Source organism: Martes martes (assembly GCF_963455335.1).
Source record: "Martes martes genome assembly, chromosome: 3".
Taxonomy (NCBI): domain Eukaryota; kingdom Metazoa; phylum Chordata; class Mammalia; order Carnivora; family Mustelidae; genus Martes; species Martes martes.
In genome coordinates this window covers 152,015,310-152,038,038 of record NC_137890.1, presented here as the reverse complement: position 1 = coordinate 152,038,038, position 22,729 = coordinate 152,015,310, and the positions used below count along the sequence as shown (strand labels likewise).

The following is a 22,729-nucleotide window of genomic DNA, read 5'->3' as shown; positions in this document are numbered from 1 at the left end:
ATGGGTATTATATCATAGTATCTGGTAGAAAAACCACCCTGTGGCCAGAACGCAGATCTGCCATTGGGGGGAACAAAGACTATGTGAAAAGGATGAAGATATGTCTCTCTTTCTCTTTCTCTATTTCACATGCATACACACACACACACACACACACGTGCATGTGTACATGTGTGAGCACATGACACTAGCGGCAGAGTACCACCTCTTTGCTGGAGATCTGTCACGATCTAAAAGATGTGATCGAACTGTAACTTTCCAGAAATAGCTATCAGTCACCCTTGTTTCGTTGACTCGTGTCTTTGAAGTGGTGGCTCAGTGTAATCCTGACTCAGTGGCCAGCAGGGGCATCCCACTTGTAGGTGATGTTCCTGCATTTAAAAACAGCAGGCCCCATCTCCTGGGAATCATGCTCCTAAGAGCTGAGGTTGAAGTGAGCAGGCCTGGCCGGGGGTTTGCCTGAGGGTCGCACTGGTTCAGCCCAACCAGCACACATGACAGAAGGGTCCGTCCAGGGTAGGCAAGTGCTGCTGGGGGCCAGTGCTGTTGCAGGTTTTCAGATGAAGCATGAGGTTACTCTGAGCATTGGTAATATCTGAAACGGGGTTCTTTTTCTAAATTGTTAGAGTTAGAGCAGCATGGCAGGAGAGCCATGGTTGGAATTTCTCCTTCAGAATAGTACGTAATGCTTTCATGAGCTTTTCCCTCTGCAGGCCATCTCCAGGGACAGGTTCCCCAGGGAGGCCTGGCACAGAGGGCAGTGTTGGCCGTGTTGGCTGTGGGGTACGCTGACCGAGCCCTCTGCCCTACGCCTTTCCCACGGTTTCCAAGGCTTGCTGAGTCTGGGAGGTGAAAAATGAGCAGTGCTGGCTCTTTTGAATTGCTAGGGAGATTGTGCATTTTTATGTGTGTTTGTAATTTTTATTGACTCCTCGGGCTTGTCTGTCCTTTGCAGGGTTCCTCACTGCTGTGCTGGCCGTTCCAGTGTTGTTCTTAATTTGCATAAGCTCACTTTATGTTAAGAACATTTGCCAGTTTTTACATGAGTGTTCCCCCCACCCCCAAGTTCATTTCTACTTATTATGTTAGTTCCTGACTTGCCTGAGTGTTTAATTTTTATGCACTGGAAGTGACCAATCTTTTTTTTGGTAGTTTATCCAGAGATTCGAGAGATGAAGATTTGTGTTTTGTCATGCATTTTTGTATTTAATCTTTTTAGTTATTTCTTATTTTAATTCATGGTATAAGGTGACATTTATTTATTTTTTCAGAGTAACTCACCAGGTGTTCCAGAATCATTAATTTGAAGCCATTTTATGTGCTTATTCTTCCAGATTATTTTAAAACCATTGAGTCAAAGAATCTCCCCTCCCATAAACAGAACTAATAAACTGGTCAGGTTTGAGTCGGACCCATGTTAAACTTATGCTTTCCGGATTTGGGGAAGATTGGGTATTTCTGACCCCAAGTTAGTATGGGTGTCTTCCCGTGCACGTGTGGGGCTGTGTCTGTTCATCATGGATCATGACAGTTTATTTTTGGTTGGTTTCAAAGTGGCATCTCCTTCTCCTTGCCCATTTCTCTGTGGTGACTGCTGGAGTGTAGAAGCGTCGTGGACTATGGTGCCTGCACCGCACACCTCGCCTCGTGTTCAATTATAGCCCGCAGCTCTTCTGTTGAATTGTGTTTTTTGGTAAGCGGACAGTTGCTATTGTCTGCTTTTCTAGTATCTTGGCATGTGCATCTGAGTTTGCTGGCGAGCTTGTGCCCACAGGCTCCTTTTCTGTGGCCGCTAAGAGAGATGATCACTGAGGTTTGCAGGCTTCCCGATACTAGCCTTCCTGAGCCAACAAGCTGATGGCTCACGCTGCCGGGGAGCTGGGCGCAGACCTCACTGTGTGGCCGCACCCAGCACAGCCCGTGCTCCACCCTGACCTTCTGCCTGACTTTAATGGGTCGCATTTGGGTGACTCTCCAGCATCTGGAAGGAGGGGGAGGCACCCTGCGGCCCAAGGGGATCAGCCTTGCATTTACTGGAGTGTGGAGTATCCTGTTTGTTAAACATATTTAGAATCTTAAAGCTATTCTAGGATCTCTATAGAATCCAAAAAACATTCTTCTCAAAAGTTCAATACTTTTGATTTGTTGTTAAGTGGCAATTATAGCAGAATAAGGTACTAAGAATGAGTATACTGTACAGCATTATGAATTAAGCTTAATACGTACTTTCATTATGCAATTTCGTATCAGGAAGAAGGGGCTCTAGAGCCAGTGAAAATAGTCTTTCCCCTGAAAAAGAACATAACTCTTCCTACAGCAAAGCTAAGAAGGAGCACACCGTGAAACAGCTTGGTAAGACGATGCGGCCCCAGTGGAGGCTGCAACTGTCGGGGAGTTGGCACCTCGCTTCCCTTTGACCACCGAGCAGGTGGAGCCCTGTGGGGGGTGCCCTGCTGGACGCGGGGCCTGGGCCCAGAGCGGAGCAGGGGCAGAAGGGCCGTGAGCCTTTCCTGCTGAGTGGCGGGGCCACCCCAGCCACCAGCCTAGCACGGGTCAGTCACGGGCTGGGATTGTGCACTCGGGTCTGCCCTTCTTTGTTCTGCAGATATTGATGGAGGACCTGCCCTTTTGAGTGCACAGTGTGGAGGGACTGGACAGATAATCAGGAGACCACGTGTGCCCTTCCACATTAGCGATGAGTCTTCTGATGGCAAATGTAGGGGCGGGTGCACAGGCGGAGAGGCTCTGAGGAGGGGACGTCTGGACAGAGAGTTGACCGGGGGAAGGAGGACCTGTGAGTGTCCAGGCCAGGGCAGAGGCCCTGGGCTGGGGACAGCCTTGCCTGTTGGAGGGCAGGAGGCCTGGCAGTGAGGCTGGGTGGGGAGGCAAAGCGATAGGGTCTGCAGGAATAGGCAGGGCCGAGGCGTTGGGCCACGCAGGCTGAGAGTTTTGTAGTGAGCGTGAGTAGACATCCTCGGAGGACAGTAAGCAGGACTGAGGCATGACTGGACAGGTGTTAGAAGCATACCCTTTTCAGAGTGCGGAGGCAAGTATAGAGGCCAGACAGCAGTTCGTGTCCTGGTGAGACTGACGACTGGGACCTGAGCATTGCTGCTGAGGATATGCTCGATGGAAGGGATGACGGAGTCGCTGGTGACTGGGTGGCCCTTGTTAGAGGAGAGGGCACAGCGAGAAGACCCATGGAGGGGTCTGGGCACCCAGACAGGCGGTGCTGTTGCTGGAGTGCGAAGGCTTTGGGGGAAGCCTGTTGCTGGGCTGGGGGGGCAGTGCCAGGAATTCTCACACGTGGAATGTGAGGCACCCACCACTGCATGGCCCAGCAGTATGTCCAGACAAGAGTGGAGCTGGAGGCCTGCTCTTCAGGGAGGGAGTTGGGGCGACTGAAGGTAAAATCAAAGAAGGTGGGGGGTTTTTCCATGATGGTGTTTCCTGTTGTCACACGAAGATCCATGTGAAGTTATTGTAGGGGAGCGTGGAGACCAAGACAGTGAGCCCCAGAGCCAGCCAGGACCCATGATGAGGGGTGATCCAGCACGTGGTCCTGGTCAGAGAGCCCTGGGAGGGAGGAGCGGTGGTCAGGGGCATGTCCTGGGACCCCGAAGGGGACCAGGTAGTGTGAGTCTGGTATAAACCCCTGTTTGTCCTGACCAGGGCCTCCCACAGGCAAAAACCTCTGTAGTGTTTTAATCTGTCACTATTTTACATCAGGAAAAAAGGAAGATAATATTTCAGCTAAAACGTTAGATCCTGTAGTGTCTGGATTAAATCATGAAGCAGATCAGGAAACTATGACTTCAGAAATTGGTAAGAAAAAGATATTCTTTAGTTTATATTTCTCAGCACCTTGATATGAAATATTTACCTCTCAGCATAGTTATGTATATATTTTAAGATTTTATTTATTTGAGAGAGAGAGAGAGAGAGAGAGTGTGAGAGAACATGAGAGGGGAGAAGGTCAGAGGGAGAAGCAGATTCCCCATGGAGCTGATGCGGGACCCATTCCCGGGATTCTGGGATCATGACCTGAGCCGAAAGCAGTGGCGTAACCAACTGAGCCACCCAGGCGCCCCAATAAAAAAAAGAATATTTTTTTATTCTTCTAACCACAAGATAGTGAAGATCAGAAATGACTTGATACGCCACTTGCTTTAATTTCCTAAATTATATGAGAAAGATTAACTCAGTTTTAGTTAACTCTTACGTGCCTTTCTAGGTGTGACTTACTTTTGCATCTAGATAAAAATGCTTTCTCTATCTTGCTGTTGGGATTCCGCACGGTGATGTAGATGGTCAGAGAGAGAAATGGTCTCCCATCCTGCTCTGCTGTGTTGTAGTAAGAAAATGCCCCATAATAAGGATTTTAAGGTGCTTGCCAGGGCACGTTGGGGAGGTTGTTCTCCGTGGCAGGCGGTGTGAGGGGTATGCGTGTATCCCCCCCCGGAGCAGTGAGACGTGTGAACTGGGGATTTCAGATGGGCTGATCCTTGATGAAGAGCAGAATTTGCTGTGATGTCAAACTAAATTCTTAAGAAATACTAAAAATCTTGAGTGACATATAGGGGAAAATAGAGTGTAAATCTTGACTCCAGGAAAAGATAAGAATTTGTCTAGGCTGAACTTGTATCTTTTTGACTTTCAAAAATTCTGTGCCTGTAGCTAGAATCATGGGAAGCACATCTTCTGGGCACACGCTTTCCCTTTAAGAGGTTGGGCCCCTGAGAGCAGCTGTGTTTTTGGGCAGGGCAGCTGCTTTGTCCTGTGTTCCCTGGGCTCAGCAAGGGCGCAGGGAAAGGTGGGCCTCTTGAGAGGTGGTCTCCACTGATCTTATTCTGAGCAGATCAGCCTTTCATGGTTTATGTAGGTCCTCAGTGGTGTGGGGTGACCGGTGTGGGGTAACTGGGACTGGGGGTGCCAAATGGGAGCAGAGGATGAGTTCTCACTTGACCTCGGGCTTGCACCGTGTGGTGCAATGCAGTCCTCCTCGGGGGGCCTTGTCTGGGCTGCAGGCTGGTCCAGTCCGGTCTGAGCAGGGGAAGCACCAGGTGGTCCATGTGCAGCAGGAGGGGGCTTGGGTAGTGCTGCCCATGTGGGCAGATGTGCCCAAATCCCAGACCAGTGGGAAGATACCATGCCTCCCGTTTGCCCACCTCTTGGCCTTGAGCTAGCTTCACGGCACGTCCTCTGAGCCACAGTGACCTCATGGTAAGTGGGTCTTTAAACGCCTGCCGTGAGACTCAGCAAGGTCTGTCCACAAAGTGGCTGGCATGTCGCATGTGTGCCTGGCAGATCTGCTTCGTGGATTCCAGTTTAGTGACTGCGAGCCCCACGTCAGGGTGAGGCATCGCATCCTGGGATGGTAACGTGGATCCAGAATAACGTGCAGAGGCCACTCAGCCTACAGTAGTACTGACTACTACTGTAGTACCCAGTACTACCAAAGTACCCTCACTTTGTAGACACTACTGACTGATCAGTGTTCAGGGAGCGTGGTTCTGGGTGGAGATTCAGACGGAGCCTGGTGCCATCTGGTGGTCAGAGTGGAGTCCTGCACCCTGTCCTGGTGGTCCTGTGATCCCTGGTGCCTCCTCCCCTCTCCCTGCCACTGCCTGGGCCCTGGGTCCCTGTCGTCACTGTCAGTCACTGTCATGCCAGTGACAGAGGTCACCTGTGCTGCCAGTCATTTGACTTTGGGATTCAGGGTTTGTCGGCAGTTGTCAGAGCTGCGGAGTTTCTCACTGAGTGTGATTTCCAGGTGCAGTGCTGCTGGGCCTGGTCTGGGAGCCTTTCCTCCTGCTTGCCCTTCACGTTGAGCTGGTGCGTGCCAGCCTCGCCATGCCCCCGCTGTCCCTGGGCCTGACGGTGGCCGCAGGGCCGTCACAGGAGCACTTGTGCGCTTCCTCTTTCAGGGACACTGAAGAGCTCAACAAGAAAATTACCCATTTCTGTCTCAAACATGAGCCACTTCTTCCCTGCTCCATCTCGGAATGCTTGCGGCGTGATGAACCTTGTTCTGTTTACAGTCGTTCGACGGTCCAGGTTCTCCTGGAACGCTGGGCCGTCCACGTCCACTTGGCTTCTGTCACTTACGTTATTTTGTCCAGTTGTGTAAAGGTTTTTACTATGAAAATGCAGAGGAGTAGGAAGAACATTGAACCCCCTCCGACCCCTCACACAGATTCACCGGTTCTCATGTCTCATCATACATGCGTTGTCTAGAGCCATATATTTTTATGAATGATTTCAAAGTCTATTAAACATCCTGACACTTTAAATACTTCAGCATCAGCTCAGAAAACAAGAGAGATGTGCTGGGACACACCCCAACATGGTGCTCTGTAGCAGGGTTACTGTTACCCGGTAGTGTCGAAATCTTCGTGTTTCCGAAGTGTTATTTAAAAACAAAAAACAAAAAACAGGATTCCATTAAGATGAACACACTGTATGTTTTTTATTCTTTTTTTTTGTTTTGTTTTTTATTTTTTTACTTTTTAAATGACTCGAATCTCCACTGTCCCCTGACCCCGTACGCTCCCGCCTTAGTCTTTTAGTCTAGCACGCTGGCTGTGGAAGAGATGAGGTGGCCAACCTTGTAGAATGCTCCACCCTCTGGAAACTCGTCCATTTCCTTGTGATGTCACTTCACTTATGACATACCTCTCCCCGTGCTTCTCCCCGTGTTTCTGTTTGATCTAAAGGCCTCATTAGCTTTGGGTTGAACATCTGGCTTCACTCTGACCCTACATAGGCCAGCTGTGCCTTTATCTTGTGTTCTGACTGGTTACACTAGTGCTTCCGTGTCCTGTAACAGGATGCTCAGACTGGTCGCCAGGCCAGGCAGAGCCCCTCGTTGTAGGGCCTGGGTATCCGTTCACGTTTACACTCAGATGTCACCGGCAGCCCTGTGCTGTGAGAATTTGCACAGCACGCAGACAGAGTGGGAAGCGGCTTGCGGCGGTGTTGGGGGCTCTACCTGGTGAGTTTCAGGGATGATGACTGACAGGCGGGCGCTTGGCCAGGCACAGTGCTCCCTGCTTTATAAAGCACATGCTCCCATTACCGGAGCGCATAAACTGGGGGAAACCGAGGCTCTGAAGAGGCAAGGAGCCCGTCCAAGCTAGGAAATCAGGACGCCGGGACCACACCCTTCCCGGCTGGGTTCATTCATTCCTGATGATTCAGACAACAGATTTTTTTGCCAGTTCATAATAATTTTTATTTTTTAAGGGTATGTTATTTCTTTTCTTTAAAGCTGTTATTTTGCAGACTGGTTAATCTGTCTTCTGATTAGGAATTGATTGTGGTATTATCAGTACATATAGTCTGTTTCTCTGTGTGTATTGGAGTTTTAGTAAAGCTTACTTAAGAATATTAGGAAAGATGTTAAAACAACCATCATAGGCCTCTGGGAAAAAAAAAAATTCCACTAGACCTTTGAAAAGAGGAATGGTGCAGAGTGTCATCAGTCTCCTTGGGCTTTGGACAGAAGATGTTGCATTTGGAAGTTAGTTATTGTGCTGGTAGGTTTTGAATGGGTGTAGGAAATTTTTGACACTTTCAAATAAAATGTAACAATCTAAAATTCTTGCATGTGTTCTTTTAAAATATAGTTGCCAATCTTATGTTTATTTTTACATTTGTTTTAGAGTTTAGTATTTCATATTGATTCTTTGGCCACCTTAGATTTCATAAATAATTACTTGAATCACTGTTTATATGATCATTTTTATAGATTGAAAAAAATTTCCTTGGAAAATTATGTCATCTACTGTGTGAAGTTCTATTACATAAATTCAGTTCTTTGATAAGGATAGGTTGATTCTGATATAAACTGTTTATTTGAATACTTTTAAGAAATTATAAGATTGTATTTTAGGAAAGGGGACATTTTTTGAATTTTATTTTTGTCTTCTCCTGGTTCAGTTTTAGAGTGGGGGTCCTTTAGTGGTGGATTAGTTTTCTTTTTTCTTAAAAAAATTTTTTTTAAGATTTTTTATTCATTTATTTGACAGACGGAGATTACAAGTAGGCAGAGAGGCAGGCAGAGAGAGAGGAGGAAGCAGGCTCCCTGCTGAGCAGAGAGCCCGATTCGGGGCTCGATCCCAGCACCCTGGGATCATGACCTGAGCCGAAGGCAGAGGCTTTAACCCACTGAGCCACCCAGGCACCCCTGGATTAGTTTTCTACCCTGAGTCCGACCACATTAAAAATCTTTTCCTCCAGCACCTCCCTGCCCCCTCCTTTATTTTTAATATAAAAAAGGTATTATTTCTCGGGTATTTGATATTTTTTCGATTTTCATAGACATTGATACATTAGTTAGTAGTTCACGGGGGCTTGGGAGCTTTCAGTGTGTCTAGGACTGTGGACTGTGGCACAGGAATCTTTCTTTCCCTCCTGCTTTGCTACAGTTGTCACCTATCTGCAGCTTCCCATCTGGGCCTGGCTATGGGGAGGAGGTGGTGGATGGAGACAGGTAGCGTCAGGAAGTTTCTGGAAATGGGAGTAGAGGGACCAGTTTGCTTTTGGCTTTGGGGATCCCAACCTCCTCCTGGGCTGAGTGGGCCTGGGGCCTTCTTCTGTTCCGGGCACCCCTTTCCTCTCCTGATCCCACAGCGGCAGCTGGGAGGAACATTCTTTGGTCAGGTGTGTGTAAGCTCGCAGTGCAGGAAGGCATGGACGAGTAGGAGTGCTCTCTGCTGTCGAAGCCTAGAGGACCATCCTGCTGTAGACATTGTCCTGATTCGTTTTACACTGTTTTCTGTCAGGAACAAAAGAAGCTAATACTAACTCAGCTAGTGTTTCAGATGATAACTCAGCGAGTATGTGGCGGGAGAACATTGAGCCTGAGCCAACAGTGAAGCAGAAAGGTAAGAAGGATGCCCTGTCTTTGCCCCTTTCCTGGGGAGGGAGACCGAGCCACTGCACTTGCACGCTGGGGGCACCTCTCTACCATGGGGTCCCCGTGGTTCTCTGACCCGCATGGGGTCCAGGCCCTGGTTCTTCACACTAGCAGGACCAGATGTGGCAAATGACCCCCTTGTGCCGTCTTACATCAGCCAGGGTAGGGCATGCAGTCCTGCTGTGGTGGCCCTCGCCCCTCCCGGGTCCCCGGTGCTCCCGTGGAGGTCGCGTGTGAAGCCCGGCGGTGGCGAGAGGCCCCAGACACAAGCTTCGGGGTCTGTGGCGGGAAGGCCCACGGGCTGAGCCGTGCACCCCCCACATTTCTTGTTCAGAGAGGACTCTGAAGCAGCTGGAAACGCCGTCCTGACCCAGTGTTTCTCTCTGTAATGTTCTCTGGGTTTCTTCAGCTGTGCCTAGGTGATACTCTGTTTTTGGCACCGTCGTTCCCAGCACTTACGCTGTGGGGAAGGACACATTTGGGCCCCGGAGCTCCTGGCAGGTGTGGTGGGGTGCTGGCACCTGCTGGCCCAGCGTGTGGCACCCCGGGGCCGGCGCCTGTCGGTGTGTTTGCCTCGGTGGGCAGAGCCGGCCTGAAAGATGCCCAGGGCTCAAGGGATGTTGCCCCGGCGTGGGGGCAGGGAAAGCCCCTGCAGGAGGCCCAGTCCCATATGTGTCATGTTAGTTTAGGAGCCTTAGCGGCCTGGGCTGGAGTGGGGGATGGAGGGATGGGCAGGTTCCGGGGTACTTTGGGCAAGGGCTGTGCCAGAGATAGGCCTTGAGTGGCCCAGGGTGTGGTTTCCAGGGCGAGGGAAAGAAGGCCTGCGTGCCTTGCTGGAAAGAGGCTGCGCTGGTGAAGGGTCCAGAGAAGACCCGAGTGTCTGGGGGGCAGGAGCCCTTGCAAAAGGGTGGGAGACCCCATCTGTGACGAGGGGGTCGTCCGCTGTGCACACTCACCCTTTTGGGTGTCGGCCCTAAGATCCAGGAGTTGCATGTGAACTTGCAGTCTGTCCCCAACACTGATGGTGGGAGCTTGGAAGAGAGCCCCGGGGTCTGGAATCCAGGGCCCCATGCCGCACATTGTCTGCCACATGCTGGGCTCTGTCAAGCACACTCCAGATGGCGTGGCGTCAAGGAGAGACTCTGCCGCTAGCCGGGGCAGTGCTGTCCCTGGTTCGAGCTCCAGTCTCGCATTGCTGTCATCCCATCCTTCTAGTGGCGCTGTCTGGAAACGTGATTTCCAGGCCCCTCCTAACCCACAGTTTGTGAGGCTCTGTGGGTGCTGGGCTGTCCTCTGCTCTGTGCAGTGTGCGCTCTGGGAGGTTCCTGTGTCCCATACCCAGAGGTCCTGCAGGGCCTCCCACTTCCCCTTGCCCCATAGGCCTGGCTCCTCTTCTCCCCAGAGTCACCTTCTTTAGGGAACCATTTGTGTCGGTCTCGGACTAGTAAACAGAGATCTGAAGTTTGCCTCAGCAGACAGACTGTGGTGTCTGAGGAGTGCCGTGTGCCCTCGGGAGCCCTGGACCTGGTCCTCGTGTGTGGGATAGGTCCCTGTGTGGAGGTGGGCTTGTAGTTAATGGGGGATGCCCGGCAGCTCCCCGGGGTCCTTGGCTCCGACTTGGACCTGTGCCATCCTGGTGCGTCTGAGTATGTGGTCCTGCGTCTCAAGTGTGTCATGCAGAGAGTATCCTTTTGGGACTTTGAGTCCACCCCCACCACAGTGGCTCCCGCCCATGTCCTTGTGGCCACGTAGGTCCCATTTGTCCCCAAAACACAGCACTTGAAGAAGGAAGTAGGCCATGGGGAGCTGGAGAAATGTCCTTGTTCAGGAGCTGATGGAAGAACCCTTGCTGATGAGCTCGGGCGGGAGGGCCCTGCTTGCTGTCACCCCATCATGGAAGGGGCGTCACACCTTCTTGTCCCTCACGCACCCTGGCTTACCAGGGATGTTGCCTCATCTCAAATCTCTCTCATTTGTGTCTGTGACCCGCTCTCTTCATACTCCTGTTGCCTCTCTTCATTAATAGCATTTTGGAATTCATAGTTTGCTTTGTTCTCTGTCTTTCGATTTTTTGAAAATAAAGTCGTGGCAGTGGGACACTAGGAATGGCTCTGTGTTCCCTGACAGGTGTCCACTGTTACTTGGTTTGTGTTTTTCCATAGTCCTGCTATTTAATGCACTGAGCTTTACCAACACAGAAGTCGTTTTTCTGATGTACCTTATTATTACTATTTTTTTTTTGCAGGTGACTCTCCTAGTGATGCAGGTGAGGAATGGCCTGAACTGGGTGTATTTGATATAAATTTTGCGTGTGTGTGTGTGCGCGCGTGTGTGTGTAGATACTAACATGTACCCTCAGATTTGTTTTACACACTGAATTAGTGAAAGTAAATTAAAGAAACTTTAACTATATTACTTTAAGATTTAATTTATGTATCTTATGTTCCGGAAGAATATATTTCACTATTCTTCCCAGAATAAAATGTGTATTTCTAAATTCAAAGTCTGATTTATCCTTTTTTCTTTTTTTTTTTTAATATTTTATTTATTTATTTGACAGAGATCGCAAGTAGGCAGAGAAGCAGGCAGAGAGAGAGGAAGGGAAGCAGGCTCCCTGCCGAGCAGAGAGCCTGATGTGGGGCTTGATCCCAGGACCCTGGGATCATGACCTGAGCCGAAGGCAGAGGCTTTAACCCACTGAGCTACCCAGGGGCCCCTATCCTATTTTTAAAATACAAAGCCCTTTTACTTAAAATGCAGGAGTAAATTCAAGTGCCTTAGTAGTTAGGGGTTGTTACTTCTGATTTAATTTTTTTATTAAACTTCTGATTTAATTTTTTTATTAAATTTTTTATTAAAATGAAGAAATCAGATTATAAAAACCATTTGGCACATACCCAAAGTAGAGTTTTTTAAATGCAGAAAAACATCAAGAAGGAAGCGAAAAACACTGTTTCTAATCTAAATGAATGTCCATCTAGGGACCCCCGTTGTGTGTGTGTGTGTCTTATTAAATACGTTACTGTCCTCAGTTATGTGTTAGGATGGTGACACTGTTTTATGCCGAGGGTCTGGCGAGTGGCTGCCGTAGTCTGCTGACGTGACCCACCATTGACACTAATACAGGTGGTGGGTGGGGAACATCTGGACGCACAGATCGCACGCGTCCGTCCCTCTCGGGTTGTATTTCCTTTATGTTAAATTGCTTGACTGGATGAACCTACCTTTTGAATTCCGTTTCTTAAGAAATTGAACCAGTTTGTATTTCCAGGGTTTGAGTACACCCATCTCCCCAGATCTTCACTGAATCTAGACATGAATTGTCTGTTTTATCTTGATGAAAATGAGAGATGAATAAAACTCATGTATATTTGCGATTATTGGATTGCTGTCTTTCCAAGTATTGATTATCTGTTTGTGTTTCTTCCTTCATGAACTGCTCACTGAATTGTCATGCTTCAGAAGGAGAAGTTGGACCTTCTGGCCCAGAGAAGCCTGAGGTGTCCGAGAGCTCCGAGCTGCCGGGCGAACTTCCAGCCAACCTCAGGTCTGTGGGCCCCTGTCCAATGCCCAGGCCGCCACCGCCTGCTTCTTTCTGCACCTCCCACAGTTCGTTTAGTGCTTGAGCTCAGTTATGAGGAAATACTTGGTGCAAAGAAAGCAGAAACCATTTAATTTAATTTTCCTGTATTGGATAGAAGTTACTACACATAGGACATTATAAAGATTTAGGGAAATTCATAATTATGGTAAATTATGTTTTGATTACTGAGAGTTACATGATTCCTTTTGAGCTTTAAAATTAATGGAAACATAAGATTAAGAGACGGACACTTTTAAACCTGTCAGATTAATGGGATGTTCTTAACATTCTGCAGACTGTGTCCCAACGAGCATGTTGATGGCGGGAAATTAGTGGTTTGTTGATCTTTGTTTCTTGTCATCTACTTTGAAATGTCCAAGTGTGTCATGTCCCCTCTTTGGTTTTCCCTGTTTGGGTTTAGAAGAATACCTCGGCCTGGGAGTGCGAGGCCAGCACCCCCCCGTGTGAAGCGCCAGGACAGCGTGGAGGCGCTGACACCAGACAGGTGAGACCTCTGTTGGTGGGCTGTGCTGGGTGGGGTGGGGGCGGGGCGGGGTGGGGCCACTGCCAGCTGACTTGTGGGGAAGCCGGGTCAGGCCACATGCCCCCGGCCACACACTTCAGTTAGCTAAAGAGAAAATGTGCTTTAAATTTATAGCATGGGGTTGGGGGTGGGGGAGTTATTCTTTGAGAGAAGTTGGGGGCGGGGGGGAGTATTTTCTAAGCATAGAAGCAACAAGGGGGAAAATAGGAAAAAAAAAGATTTCAAGGCTTAATTGCACACAAATGTAAGACAAAAGATCAGAAAGTCATAAAGTATATGAAAGCAAGCCACAGACAGGGTTCTCTAAGTGTTACAACTATCCCTGGGGATGTAGTGTGATCTTTAGAGGAAAGTACAAAAAATCAAAACATAAAAATGGAAAAATAAAGCAGGCCAGACCGGCATGGTTTGAAATAGAGCAGGAGGTAGGAACTGGGGACAGGTGTGGCTGCGTTGTCAGGGAAACGAAGGATTGATACAGGAGGTGGCAGGAGGGGGAGGTTGTGGGAACGTTACTTGTTACTGTTTCTGAGATAAGGAGACTGGCGCATGTTTCTGGTGATGGGACCGATCTGCGGAGACGGGGAACTGGGGAGGTAGGAGCTGTGGGGGTGGGAGGATTGTTGCAACATCGTCCCCGAGGGGTGGGGGGACACAGAGGGACTGGCTTTGGAGGGGATGGTGTGTGTAGGTGAGTTCTGGAAGCTGATCTCCCTCTCCCCCACTCCAGAGCTCCACTTGTCTTGTGAACTCAGAGCAAGTCTGGGCGGGGAGGCCCAGAGCCCCACTCCCAGAGATCGGGCATCAGACTGAGCAGAGGGTCCTCATCTGGGGTCATGTCCTCCCCCAGCCCCCAGCCTTCTGTGGGGCTATGTCTGGAGACCCCGAGTAGTGTCAGGACTGGGAGGGCCTAGAGGGAATGTTCTTGGTATCTAGCTGGGCAGTGGGGCAGGGGTGAGGTCGAAAGTCCCCCTTGGACTGGCAGCCCCACCCGGAGGACTGTAGGCCCAGAGGTCTGTGGCGCAACGTGCGAAGCTGCCTCCGGTGTGAAGTGCACGTGGTGTGAAGTGCTGCCGAGGACTTTGTTCCCCTGCCGTGGGCAGGTGCCTGGTGCGGGCACTGGGCGGGGACAAAAAACAGAAATGTGGGCGATGGTGGTCCAAGAGTGGGGTGCTCAGATTTGAGGTTGGGGGCTTGCTGCCAGTGGCAGTGCCCAAGGGTGACCCTGGACGTGTGCTGGGTGATGGAAGCAGGATGGTGGCAGGAGGGCTTGGGGACCCTAGAGCCAGGCTTTGGGAAGGGCTGTTTCTCAGTAAAGACGTGGGCAGTGTTGGCAGGGAGCCAGGAGTGCAGGGGGGCTGCCTGGCAGCTGGCAGCGGTGACAAGGGGTTGAGGGCCAGAGAGGCTGTGGTGTGGAGTCAGAGTTGGCAGACTTGAGAGAGAATGATCTGGAAGACACAGTTAGCACAAGAAAACTGCCTTCCCTCTGGGCCTGGCCATGGGAGGCTGCTACTTGAGGCAGGGGAGAATGGAGAGGGCTTGCTGATGAGGGATGGTGTGTGGGAGGGGCTCGAGGGGTGCAGGGCTTGGGGGAGATATGGGGTGTGGTGAGGCTGGCCCTGGTGGAGGCAGGACATTGCCTGTGAGGATTGAAGGGCCCAGCGAAGAAGCTGAGGGTGTTTGGGGGAAATGTGTACTGTTTTGAGAGCTCATACCCAAGTGCACCAGTTTCCTACTGACCTTGTGTGTTGCCCTGAAGCAAGGGAGAGGGTGTGTCTGTGTGTGTACCAGTGATCGTAGGGCATGGGGGGTTAAGGGCACTCAGTAAAGCAGGGTTGTGTTAACGCTGCTAGGGGAGAAGTGAAGGCAGGTGGGACTGATGGGGAGCTGGTGAGTGTCTGGGTCTGGAACCTTGTGACCTGGGCCCACTGTGGTCGGCGTGAGGGCCTAAGCAGAGGGCAGCTGACGGTGGCCTGCAGTGGGGTGACAGTAGGTAGGGCAGTTCCAGCAGGTGGCCGCAGGAGGTCTAAGAGAGCCCTTGGATGGACATAGTCACCTGCAAGGACAGGTCCAGGCCTACGGGCCAGGCAGTTGGTGTTGGACTGGCCCAGAGTTATGGTAGGTCTTGGTGGAGAAGAGGTGCTGGGCAGGGAGTTGCAGCCAGGAGGAGGCTTCTGTGTTGGGGCAGGGGTCTGGGGCCGCATTGCCACCCCTGCCTTGATGTTTGTGACTTCGAAGACTAGGGCTCCCCGGGTGAGGGGCTACAGGTGGAGGGCTGGTGTCCAGAGAGTGAAGCCAGGGGAGGAGTGAGGCTCCGAGGGCCCTCGGGAGGTAGGGGTGTAGGGAGGGGGCAGGGGTGGAGAGAGCACAGAGGGCAACTCTCATAGAGACCCAGGCGTGGGTCTGCATTTGGCTTCCACACCTGGGTTTTGTGACATTCTAGAGGCAGGTAGGCAGGTAGTGGTTAAACTCCTCTCTTGGAGCCTGGGATGCAGGGGGTTGATGCAGACTTGCGATCAGCAGCCCTTCCTATATAACCTGATTTCTTTTTCTCTTTAGGACAGGAAGTGGGAAAATCATTGCCAGTGTGATCGTAGATGCGCAGAACTCTGACAACGAGGACGACAATCAGTTTGTGGTAGAGGCTGCCCCCCAGCTCCCTGAGACATCAGAGCTGGAAGTGGTGAGTTAATGGGAGCATCTGTTTCTGGCGTTGCCCCTGGCTGGCCTTGGAACTCCTGATCCAGCACTGAGGTTTATGTAGACAAAACGAGCCTCTGATTTTTCAGTCAGATTTCTGCCTTCTTTAATTGTGTCATTGCCTTGAGGAGATCCATGGAAGCAGCATGTCAAGAATCAGCTTTTTCCTTCTTGCTTTCCTGCCCAGGTGCCTGCGGTAGACATGGAGGCTGAGGAGAAGCATGGTGAGTGGCAGGCGTGGCTGTGGGAGGGTCTCGCACACGGGAGCTCCATGCGCCCTGTGTTGGTCCTGGTGGTATACTGGTGCATGGATGGGCTCCTCCTCGGTTGGTGGATTTAGTCTCAGAGCCGATGGGCCCTGGGCCTTGGGACCCTGGGACCGTCTGTCAGTGGCTTCTGATGTGGCATGCACTTCAGATTAAGGGTTAGACCTCTGGAGTTGTTCCCAATCGACGGTATTTGTAATATTACTTTTCCTTTTCTCAAGTATCTTCTTTGATTCCAAACATTTGCAGAAGCAGAGAGAGTAGTCCAACGAACCCCCTGTACCCGTCACATGGTGTCCATGGTGATTGGCTCATGTTTTCTGTAAGCCTCTGGCTGCTGCAGACCCCTGCTCTCCTAGACTGTTCTCAAGTCCTAAAGAAGATCGTGTCTTCGGTTAACATGTTAGGTGTAGCTCTAAAAGATAAGGGCTCTCTTTCAAAAAACATAACCATAAAAATGAAATAATTTCTTGATATCATCACAGTTTTTCTAGTTATTTTGTGTATTTTTTTTCTAGTTTGAGTCAGAATCCAAATAAAGTCCTACCATTGGAGTCGATTGAACTCTTGGGTCTCTCTTAACCTGTACATTCCCTCCTTCCCCTTTCCCTTGTAATGTATTTGCAGAGGAAACTGGTTGTCCTTTAGAGTTTCCCATAGTTGAGTGTTGCTTATTACATGCCCATGGTATGGTTTTTTACACATTCTTTTATTCTTGTAACTTGGTCCCAGAGACTTGGTCAGATGCAGGTTTTGAGCAAGAATACTGGCAGGTGGTGTTGGTTTTTCCTGATGTCTGCTTGTGACGTTAGCCTGGATCATTAAGGGCTGCAGGATGGTGATGTTCTCATGCACCCTCCCTTCTTCAGGGTTCTTCAGGATGCCGTGGTGCAGGGCTCCCCACCCTGCCCAGCCTCTGACCGTGCTGTGGCACAGCCCCTAGGAGGAGGGTTTTCCTCAGAGTCAATCTGTGTCTTGGCACCATCATTGTGACTGAAGAGGTCGTGTGGGGTGGTGGTTGCTGATAGCTGTATGATATTTGTGTGAAATCATGGGTTTTCCTCTAATGCATTTGAGGGGCCTCATTTCACACCAGATCAGTTCTCACCGATGTTCAGATTGCCCAGCGTGTAATTGGTGGGCGCCTGTTGGAGCCGTTCTCTGGGGCTTGTTGACACAGCCTGGGAGACTTTGCAGCTTCCTTTGCATCCTTCCAGATGTTCCAGGCTCATTTGGTGTATTTCCTGCCCCAAGGCTGGAGCCCTCCGTTTCTCCAAGATGCCTGACTGTACATTACTTCTGCGTGGTTGTTCGTAAGGGTATTCTTACCTTTTTTTAAAAACAATGAGAACATGTATCCAAGCTCATACTGATATTTCCAGTGCAGCTTTACTATTCTAGACTCTTTTCTAAATTTTTGATTTTTACATGAATGTCTATCTCATGCCAAAAATCCTGGCTCCCAGTGTCAGGCATCTGTCTGCTTCACCCTGTGGCTGGCATGCATGCACAGCACCTTTGGAACACCACCAGCTATCAGCGACATCAGTTTGCCGGAGACAGTGTAGGGTTTTTGTCGGGGTCTGTCTGTGCTCAGGTATGTCCTGTCAGGGATGGACAGCCAGTTACTCTGTTGTAAGTTTCCAGAACAATTCTGTTAGGCTCTGCTTGCCAGCGTGATGTTCTTAGGTTTATGGGTTCCATTTTGGTTTCAGTTTTTAGGCATTGAAAAATCTGATACAATTTTGTTTTATTTCTGTAAAGTAGTCCCATTTCCAAGGTCAAATGTACCAGAGGAGGCATATTCTGAGATTAGGGGCCTCTACCTTGTCCTCTCACTCCCCCTGTAGGTAACAGTAAGGAATATGGCTTACACTTTGATTAAAAAAATTACAAGTTAATACATGTGTGTGGTGTGTGTGTGTGTGTGTGTGTATTTGGCAGTATCTCCGTGTGTCCCTCTTGCTCTTGTGACTGGGCAGTGTGTGCTGACATTTGTCCCTTGGCAGTGTGGACGAGCCCTCACCACTGCTCACGGGACGCCGACCCGAGCGTCCACGGCCGCTTTCATGTGGATGCGTGTTTGGATGAGGCTGTGTACCAAAGACAATGTTTTGTGTGATATTTACCCCATAGGCAATTCTTTTCTTCCTTTTTCTTTATTTTTATTTTTTTTTTAGGGAAGTTGAAGACTTTTGACCTAATATAAAAGGAGTATTTGTGCTTAGAAACAGCTTAGGATTGCCACGCCTGTTTGACAAATGGTTATCATCTAGAATGTTAAGCTATTTCCTCCTAATTGTTTTCTATTTCCAAAGTTTTTCTCTGTCTTTTTTTTAACCTTTGAGGAGCTGATTTCTTTGAAACACTCTAAAGTTTTGTAGTTAATTTCTATCACCCGCTGTATCAGTCTGCAGTAGACTCTTTTATCAAAAAAGATTATTTGAAGCTGTGTTCATTATAGAAAGAGGAAGAACACCCCTCCACCCATTTAGAGTAGAATAGCTCCTTAGAGAATAACATAAAACCACTGATTCTCAACAGGAGGACTTGTGAAAAAGATTCTGGAGACCAAGAAAGATTATGAGAAGTTGCAGCGGGCACCCAGACCTGGAGAGAAGGTAAGGGGTGATGTCTGCGCATGTGCTGATAGACTTCTGTGCTCCCTCCCACCTCCTCATTTGGAAGGATAGAAAATCCAGGGCTGCTCCTGAGTGTCCTGGAGTCAAGGTCACAGGCCTGTTCTGCTCTGACCCCATGGCTGTCCCCTTCCTGCCTTGTCCAGTCCCTTCTCCCTGCTTGCAGAGCTGGGAGGCGGGCCACCTGGCTCTGGCTGATTGCAGAATAAGAGATGGGGGAGTTTTCATGTCTGGCTTAAATCCAGGTGCTGTTGGAGCCTGGCCTCCCCACTGCCTTCCTTGTAGTTGTGGTCTTGTTGGGACCCCCAGCTTCCCACCAGCCGCCACCCCTGGGCCTGTGACCCTGGGATAAATACCTGCAGGCCACGCAGTGAGCCTCAGAAGTCACAGCTACTTTCAAAAATAAGAATATGTCTTCACTTACCCACTTCTGTAACAGAAAGACAGTTCTATTGGCAGCCGACATTTCCAGTATGTTTTATACACTCACACGCAGAGATGATTCTGCCCAAAATGTCCTAGTTTTTCATGAATACGTGGCCAGAAACAGCTGGTGAGGGGATCGTGTAGTTGCGAGCGACATTGGAGGGGTCCGGGAACAGTCCCAGGAGAAGAGTGCTGTCCGGGGCTTTAGTTGGCGGCACCCCTATTCGCTCGTCTGGAGGGAGAACTGCCTTTGCACGGGCCGCGGCCTCTTGCTGTGGTTTTTTTTTTTTTTTTTAAGATTTTATTTATTTATTTGACAGAGAGAGACACAGCGAGAGAGGGAACCAAGCAGGGGGAGTGGGAGGAGAAGCAGGCTTCCCGAAGAGCGGGGAGCCCGATGTGGGACTCGATCCCAAGACCCTGGGATCATGACCCGAGCTGAAGGCAGACTCCTAATGACTGAGCCACCCAGGTGCCCCTTGCTGTGGGGTTTTAGCAGGGCCTCGTCCTTCTCGTGGCCGGAGGGCTGCCCTGTGGCCCTGGCGGTATTTTTGGGAGCCGCTTGGAAACCACGAGTGTGTCGCTTGGGGCTGTGATGTGGGTGAGGGTGAGGCTCCGGGGGTCCCCATTTACCGCCTGTGCCTGCCCTGCACAGTGCTCTGGGTCCATGCCACAGGCTGCCCGCTGGGGTGCGCTTTAGGCTGGAGGCTCTGACTGCAGGAGAGGCAGGGAATCCGTGTCCTCGGTGGTGGACATAGGCCGCTCTCAGACAGCACAGCCAGTCGGGTCGGAGCTGGGGCCGCATGTGCGTCACAGCTGGGGCATGAGCCAGCCTTGCCGTAATTGGTGTGCACAGGGGCATCAGGCTGCAGTTCCACTCGGGGGCCCTCAAAAAACAGCTTTGAGGTTTTGAAATAAAAGAAATTAAAACCTTCGGGGAGACTTGATGTCCTTTCTGCCTTGGCCGCAGCCCCGCTGTCCCCAGGGCCCTTGGTCCCCGGGTCAGAATTGGTGCCAGCCTGACCCGAAAGGCCACCGCCTGCGCTTGGCAGTCATGGGTCTCGCCTGGGGCGGGCCTATGAGGCCAGTGCTTGTCTCGGGTGGTGTGCTGTTCCCAGGCCCTCCCTGCGTGGGCGCCTGGTTCTTTGGTCTTCGTTAGCTCTGGCTCCGGGGGCTCAGGTGTACCTGCACTCGGGCTCCAGGGCGCATCGGCTGGCCTTCAGGTGCCCACGGGTCCGCCAGGGGAAGGGGTGCGCACGTGTTCATGGGGGGCCACATGGGCTGTCACGGCTTCTGGGCCCTACACATGGAGCCTGGCAGTGGCTGCAGTGCTGGCAGCAGTGGGAGCTTGTGTGGCTGTGTGGCGGGAAGGCTTTGCAGCCTGGCGCTGGTGTGGGCCCAGAGTTAGGAACTGGTGCCGGCGGTGCCCAGGTGTGCTCCCGTGGCTGAGAGGCTGTGCTGCCTGCGCTGGGGATGGAGGACCTTGCCGCCCACAGGTCCTGGCGAGGGGGGACCCCCTTCCTGCCCAGTCCGGCGGCTGCTGCTCTGTTCCTGGTCCCTCTGGTTTGTTTCCCAGACGTGTGGCCGTGTGGGCTCGGTACCTGTGCTCCTGTCCGGGCTAGCCCCTCTCTGTCATTGTCCCCGTTGGGGTGATGCTGTTGGGACAGCTCCTTTCCTTTTGTTGTGGGTCGTGCCTGATGCGGACATGCCCTGGGTGTGTGTCCGCTTGTTGAGTGAGGGCATAGGGGTTGTTGGGGGTTCAGTCCTTTGGAGGGAAAGTTGTGGAGAGCATCCTGTGCATCCTATGTACACGGAGACCACTGGTCCCTTGGGGCGGACCCGATGAGCAAGAGTCTGGCGTGCGTGGGTCTTTCTGAGAATCAGCTGTGTCCTCCTTGCTCCCGCCACAGTGCCCGCAAACGCAGTTCCCCCGCCCACGCCCCACTCGCGGTGCTCAGTGTCCCTAATTTCTTGTGTTGTGATGTGAGTTTCCTTCACGGCTGACGTGATTCTGTCCAACTGCCAGTTCCTGCTCTTTTCTTAGCTGGACGACTTGGGTTGCTGTAGCTGTTCTGTTCTTTCAGACTGACCCTTTGTTTGTCTAACCAAGGCAGTTTCTTGAGTGGGTGTTTTCTGTTTTTCTGTTCCTTTGGGTTGGGTTGGGCTGTGAGTGAAGGAGAGACCCCAAGTGTCAGTGGCTTAGATGAGGGGGGAGCGCTTCAGCTCCCGAGCCAGAGGGTGGATGTAGCAGTGGCCCAGGCATCTTCTGCCCATCCCCCATGTGTGTGACCTCTGCGTCTTGGCCCCTCGTGGCCCAAGGAGGCCGTCCAGGTGCGGCCAGCAGGAAGGGAGGGGACGGAGGAGCAGCGGAGGACAGGAGCCCGCCCCTTTCCTTTGAGGCTTCTCAGAAGTTGTGCGTCCCACTCCCACGTCTGTGGTTCCGGTCAGATCTTCGCCGCGAAGGCATGTGAAGTGAAACCGTTATTCGGTGCATTGGTTTGCTCAGCCAGCAACCAGGATAGATCTGCCCAGTCGTCTTGCTGCCTGGTGTGCTCAGAAAATGACGGTATTTGCAAGGCACGTGGGTGGGTAGAGGAGACCGGCCACCTGGCTGGGGGCCAAGGGTTTCTGGAAGCGACCTGTCCCCCACGTGTGGGCTGCGCCCAGGGGAGGACCCTTGGCCGTGGGAGGGAGAGCAGAAGCCACCGTCGCCAGGCCCTCCCTAGCCTCTCTGCAGCCAACTGTTCCTTCTCCTTTTACTAAGTCATGGCATCAAGATGGTTCACCTGTGCTTTTATGATTTTATAAAAATATATCTATAGTTCCCAGTTTTCCTGCTAAATCTTTTTTTTTGTTTGTTTGTTTGTTTTCTTTGATGAGACTTTAAAGAAACTATTAAAAAAGTCACCCTCTAGCAAAGACCCAACTTCTGGTCTCATAGATACTCGCTTTGGTTTTCATTTCACTGATTTCTATTCCTTATTTTTCCTTATAATTTCTTTGGTTATTTATGTTTTTAGTCTCTTGTGGAAAATACTTGGCTTGTCCATTTTTAGTCTTTGTCACTTTAAATGAATGTTTAAGGCTATACATTTTTTTTTTTTAATTTTAAAATTTGTTTTAGAGCACACATGTGCATGCATGTGAGGTGGGGAGGGGGAGTGGGGGGTGGGGGGAGAATCTCAGGCAGACTCTGTGTTGAGCACAGAGCTGGATGTGGGCTTGGTCTTAGGACCCTGAGATCATGACCTCAGCTGAAATCAGGAGTCGGATGCTCAACCGACTGAGCTACCCTGGTGCCCCAAGGCCATACATTTCTCTTTAAGCATGCTTTATTTAAATTTATTAAATATTAATATCAAAAATTCTTTGAATTTTAATTTGAAATACTTTATTTCTTTTTATCGTGTGGGCTATTTAGGAGCCTGTTCTTTAGTTTTGAAACATAAGTGTTTTTAGAAAATCTTTTTATGGATAATTCCTAATATAATTTCGTGTTCGAAGAATACGGTCTGTGTGTTATTGATTATTTGGACTGAAGCCTTTCTTTGGGGTCTGGTCTGAGGTCGGCTTTTACAGCTGTTTCTGAGAGCTCGCAGACCGTCTGTTTCCTGGGCTTTCGGTCCAGACTTCAGTGCTCCTGATGGATTT

General features: G+C 50.5%; 1 protein-coding gene across 3 annotated transcripts in view; it reads left to right on the top strand.

Annotated features, from left to right (window-relative positions):
• TRAF3IP1 (TRAF3 interacting protein 1) overlaps positions 1–22,729 on the top strand; it is a 58,234-nt gene that overhangs the window by 8,977 nt on the left and 26,528 nt on the right. The window contains exons 8-16 of one of the 3 annotated variants that reach the window (XM_080798766.1): positions 2,251–2,352; positions 3,730–3,825; positions 8,787–8,888; positions 11,166–11,186; positions 12,383–12,467; positions 12,925–13,008; positions 15,607–15,730; positions 15,935–15,971; positions 18,558–18,634. In XM_080798766.1, coding sequence (XP_080654892.1) covers positions 2,251–2,352; positions 3,730–3,825; positions 8,787–8,888; positions 11,166–11,186; positions 12,383–12,467; positions 12,925–13,008; positions 15,607–15,730; positions 15,935–15,971; positions 18,558–18,634 — 728 coding nt within the window. The remainder of the gene's footprint in view (positions 1–2,250; positions 2,353–3,729; positions 3,826–8,786; positions 8,889–11,165; positions 11,187–12,382; positions 12,468–12,924; positions 13,009–15,606; positions 15,731–15,934; positions 15,972–18,557; positions 18,635–22,729) is intronic. The other 2 variants (XM_080798764.1, XM_080798765.1) reach the window with 2 other exon arrangements.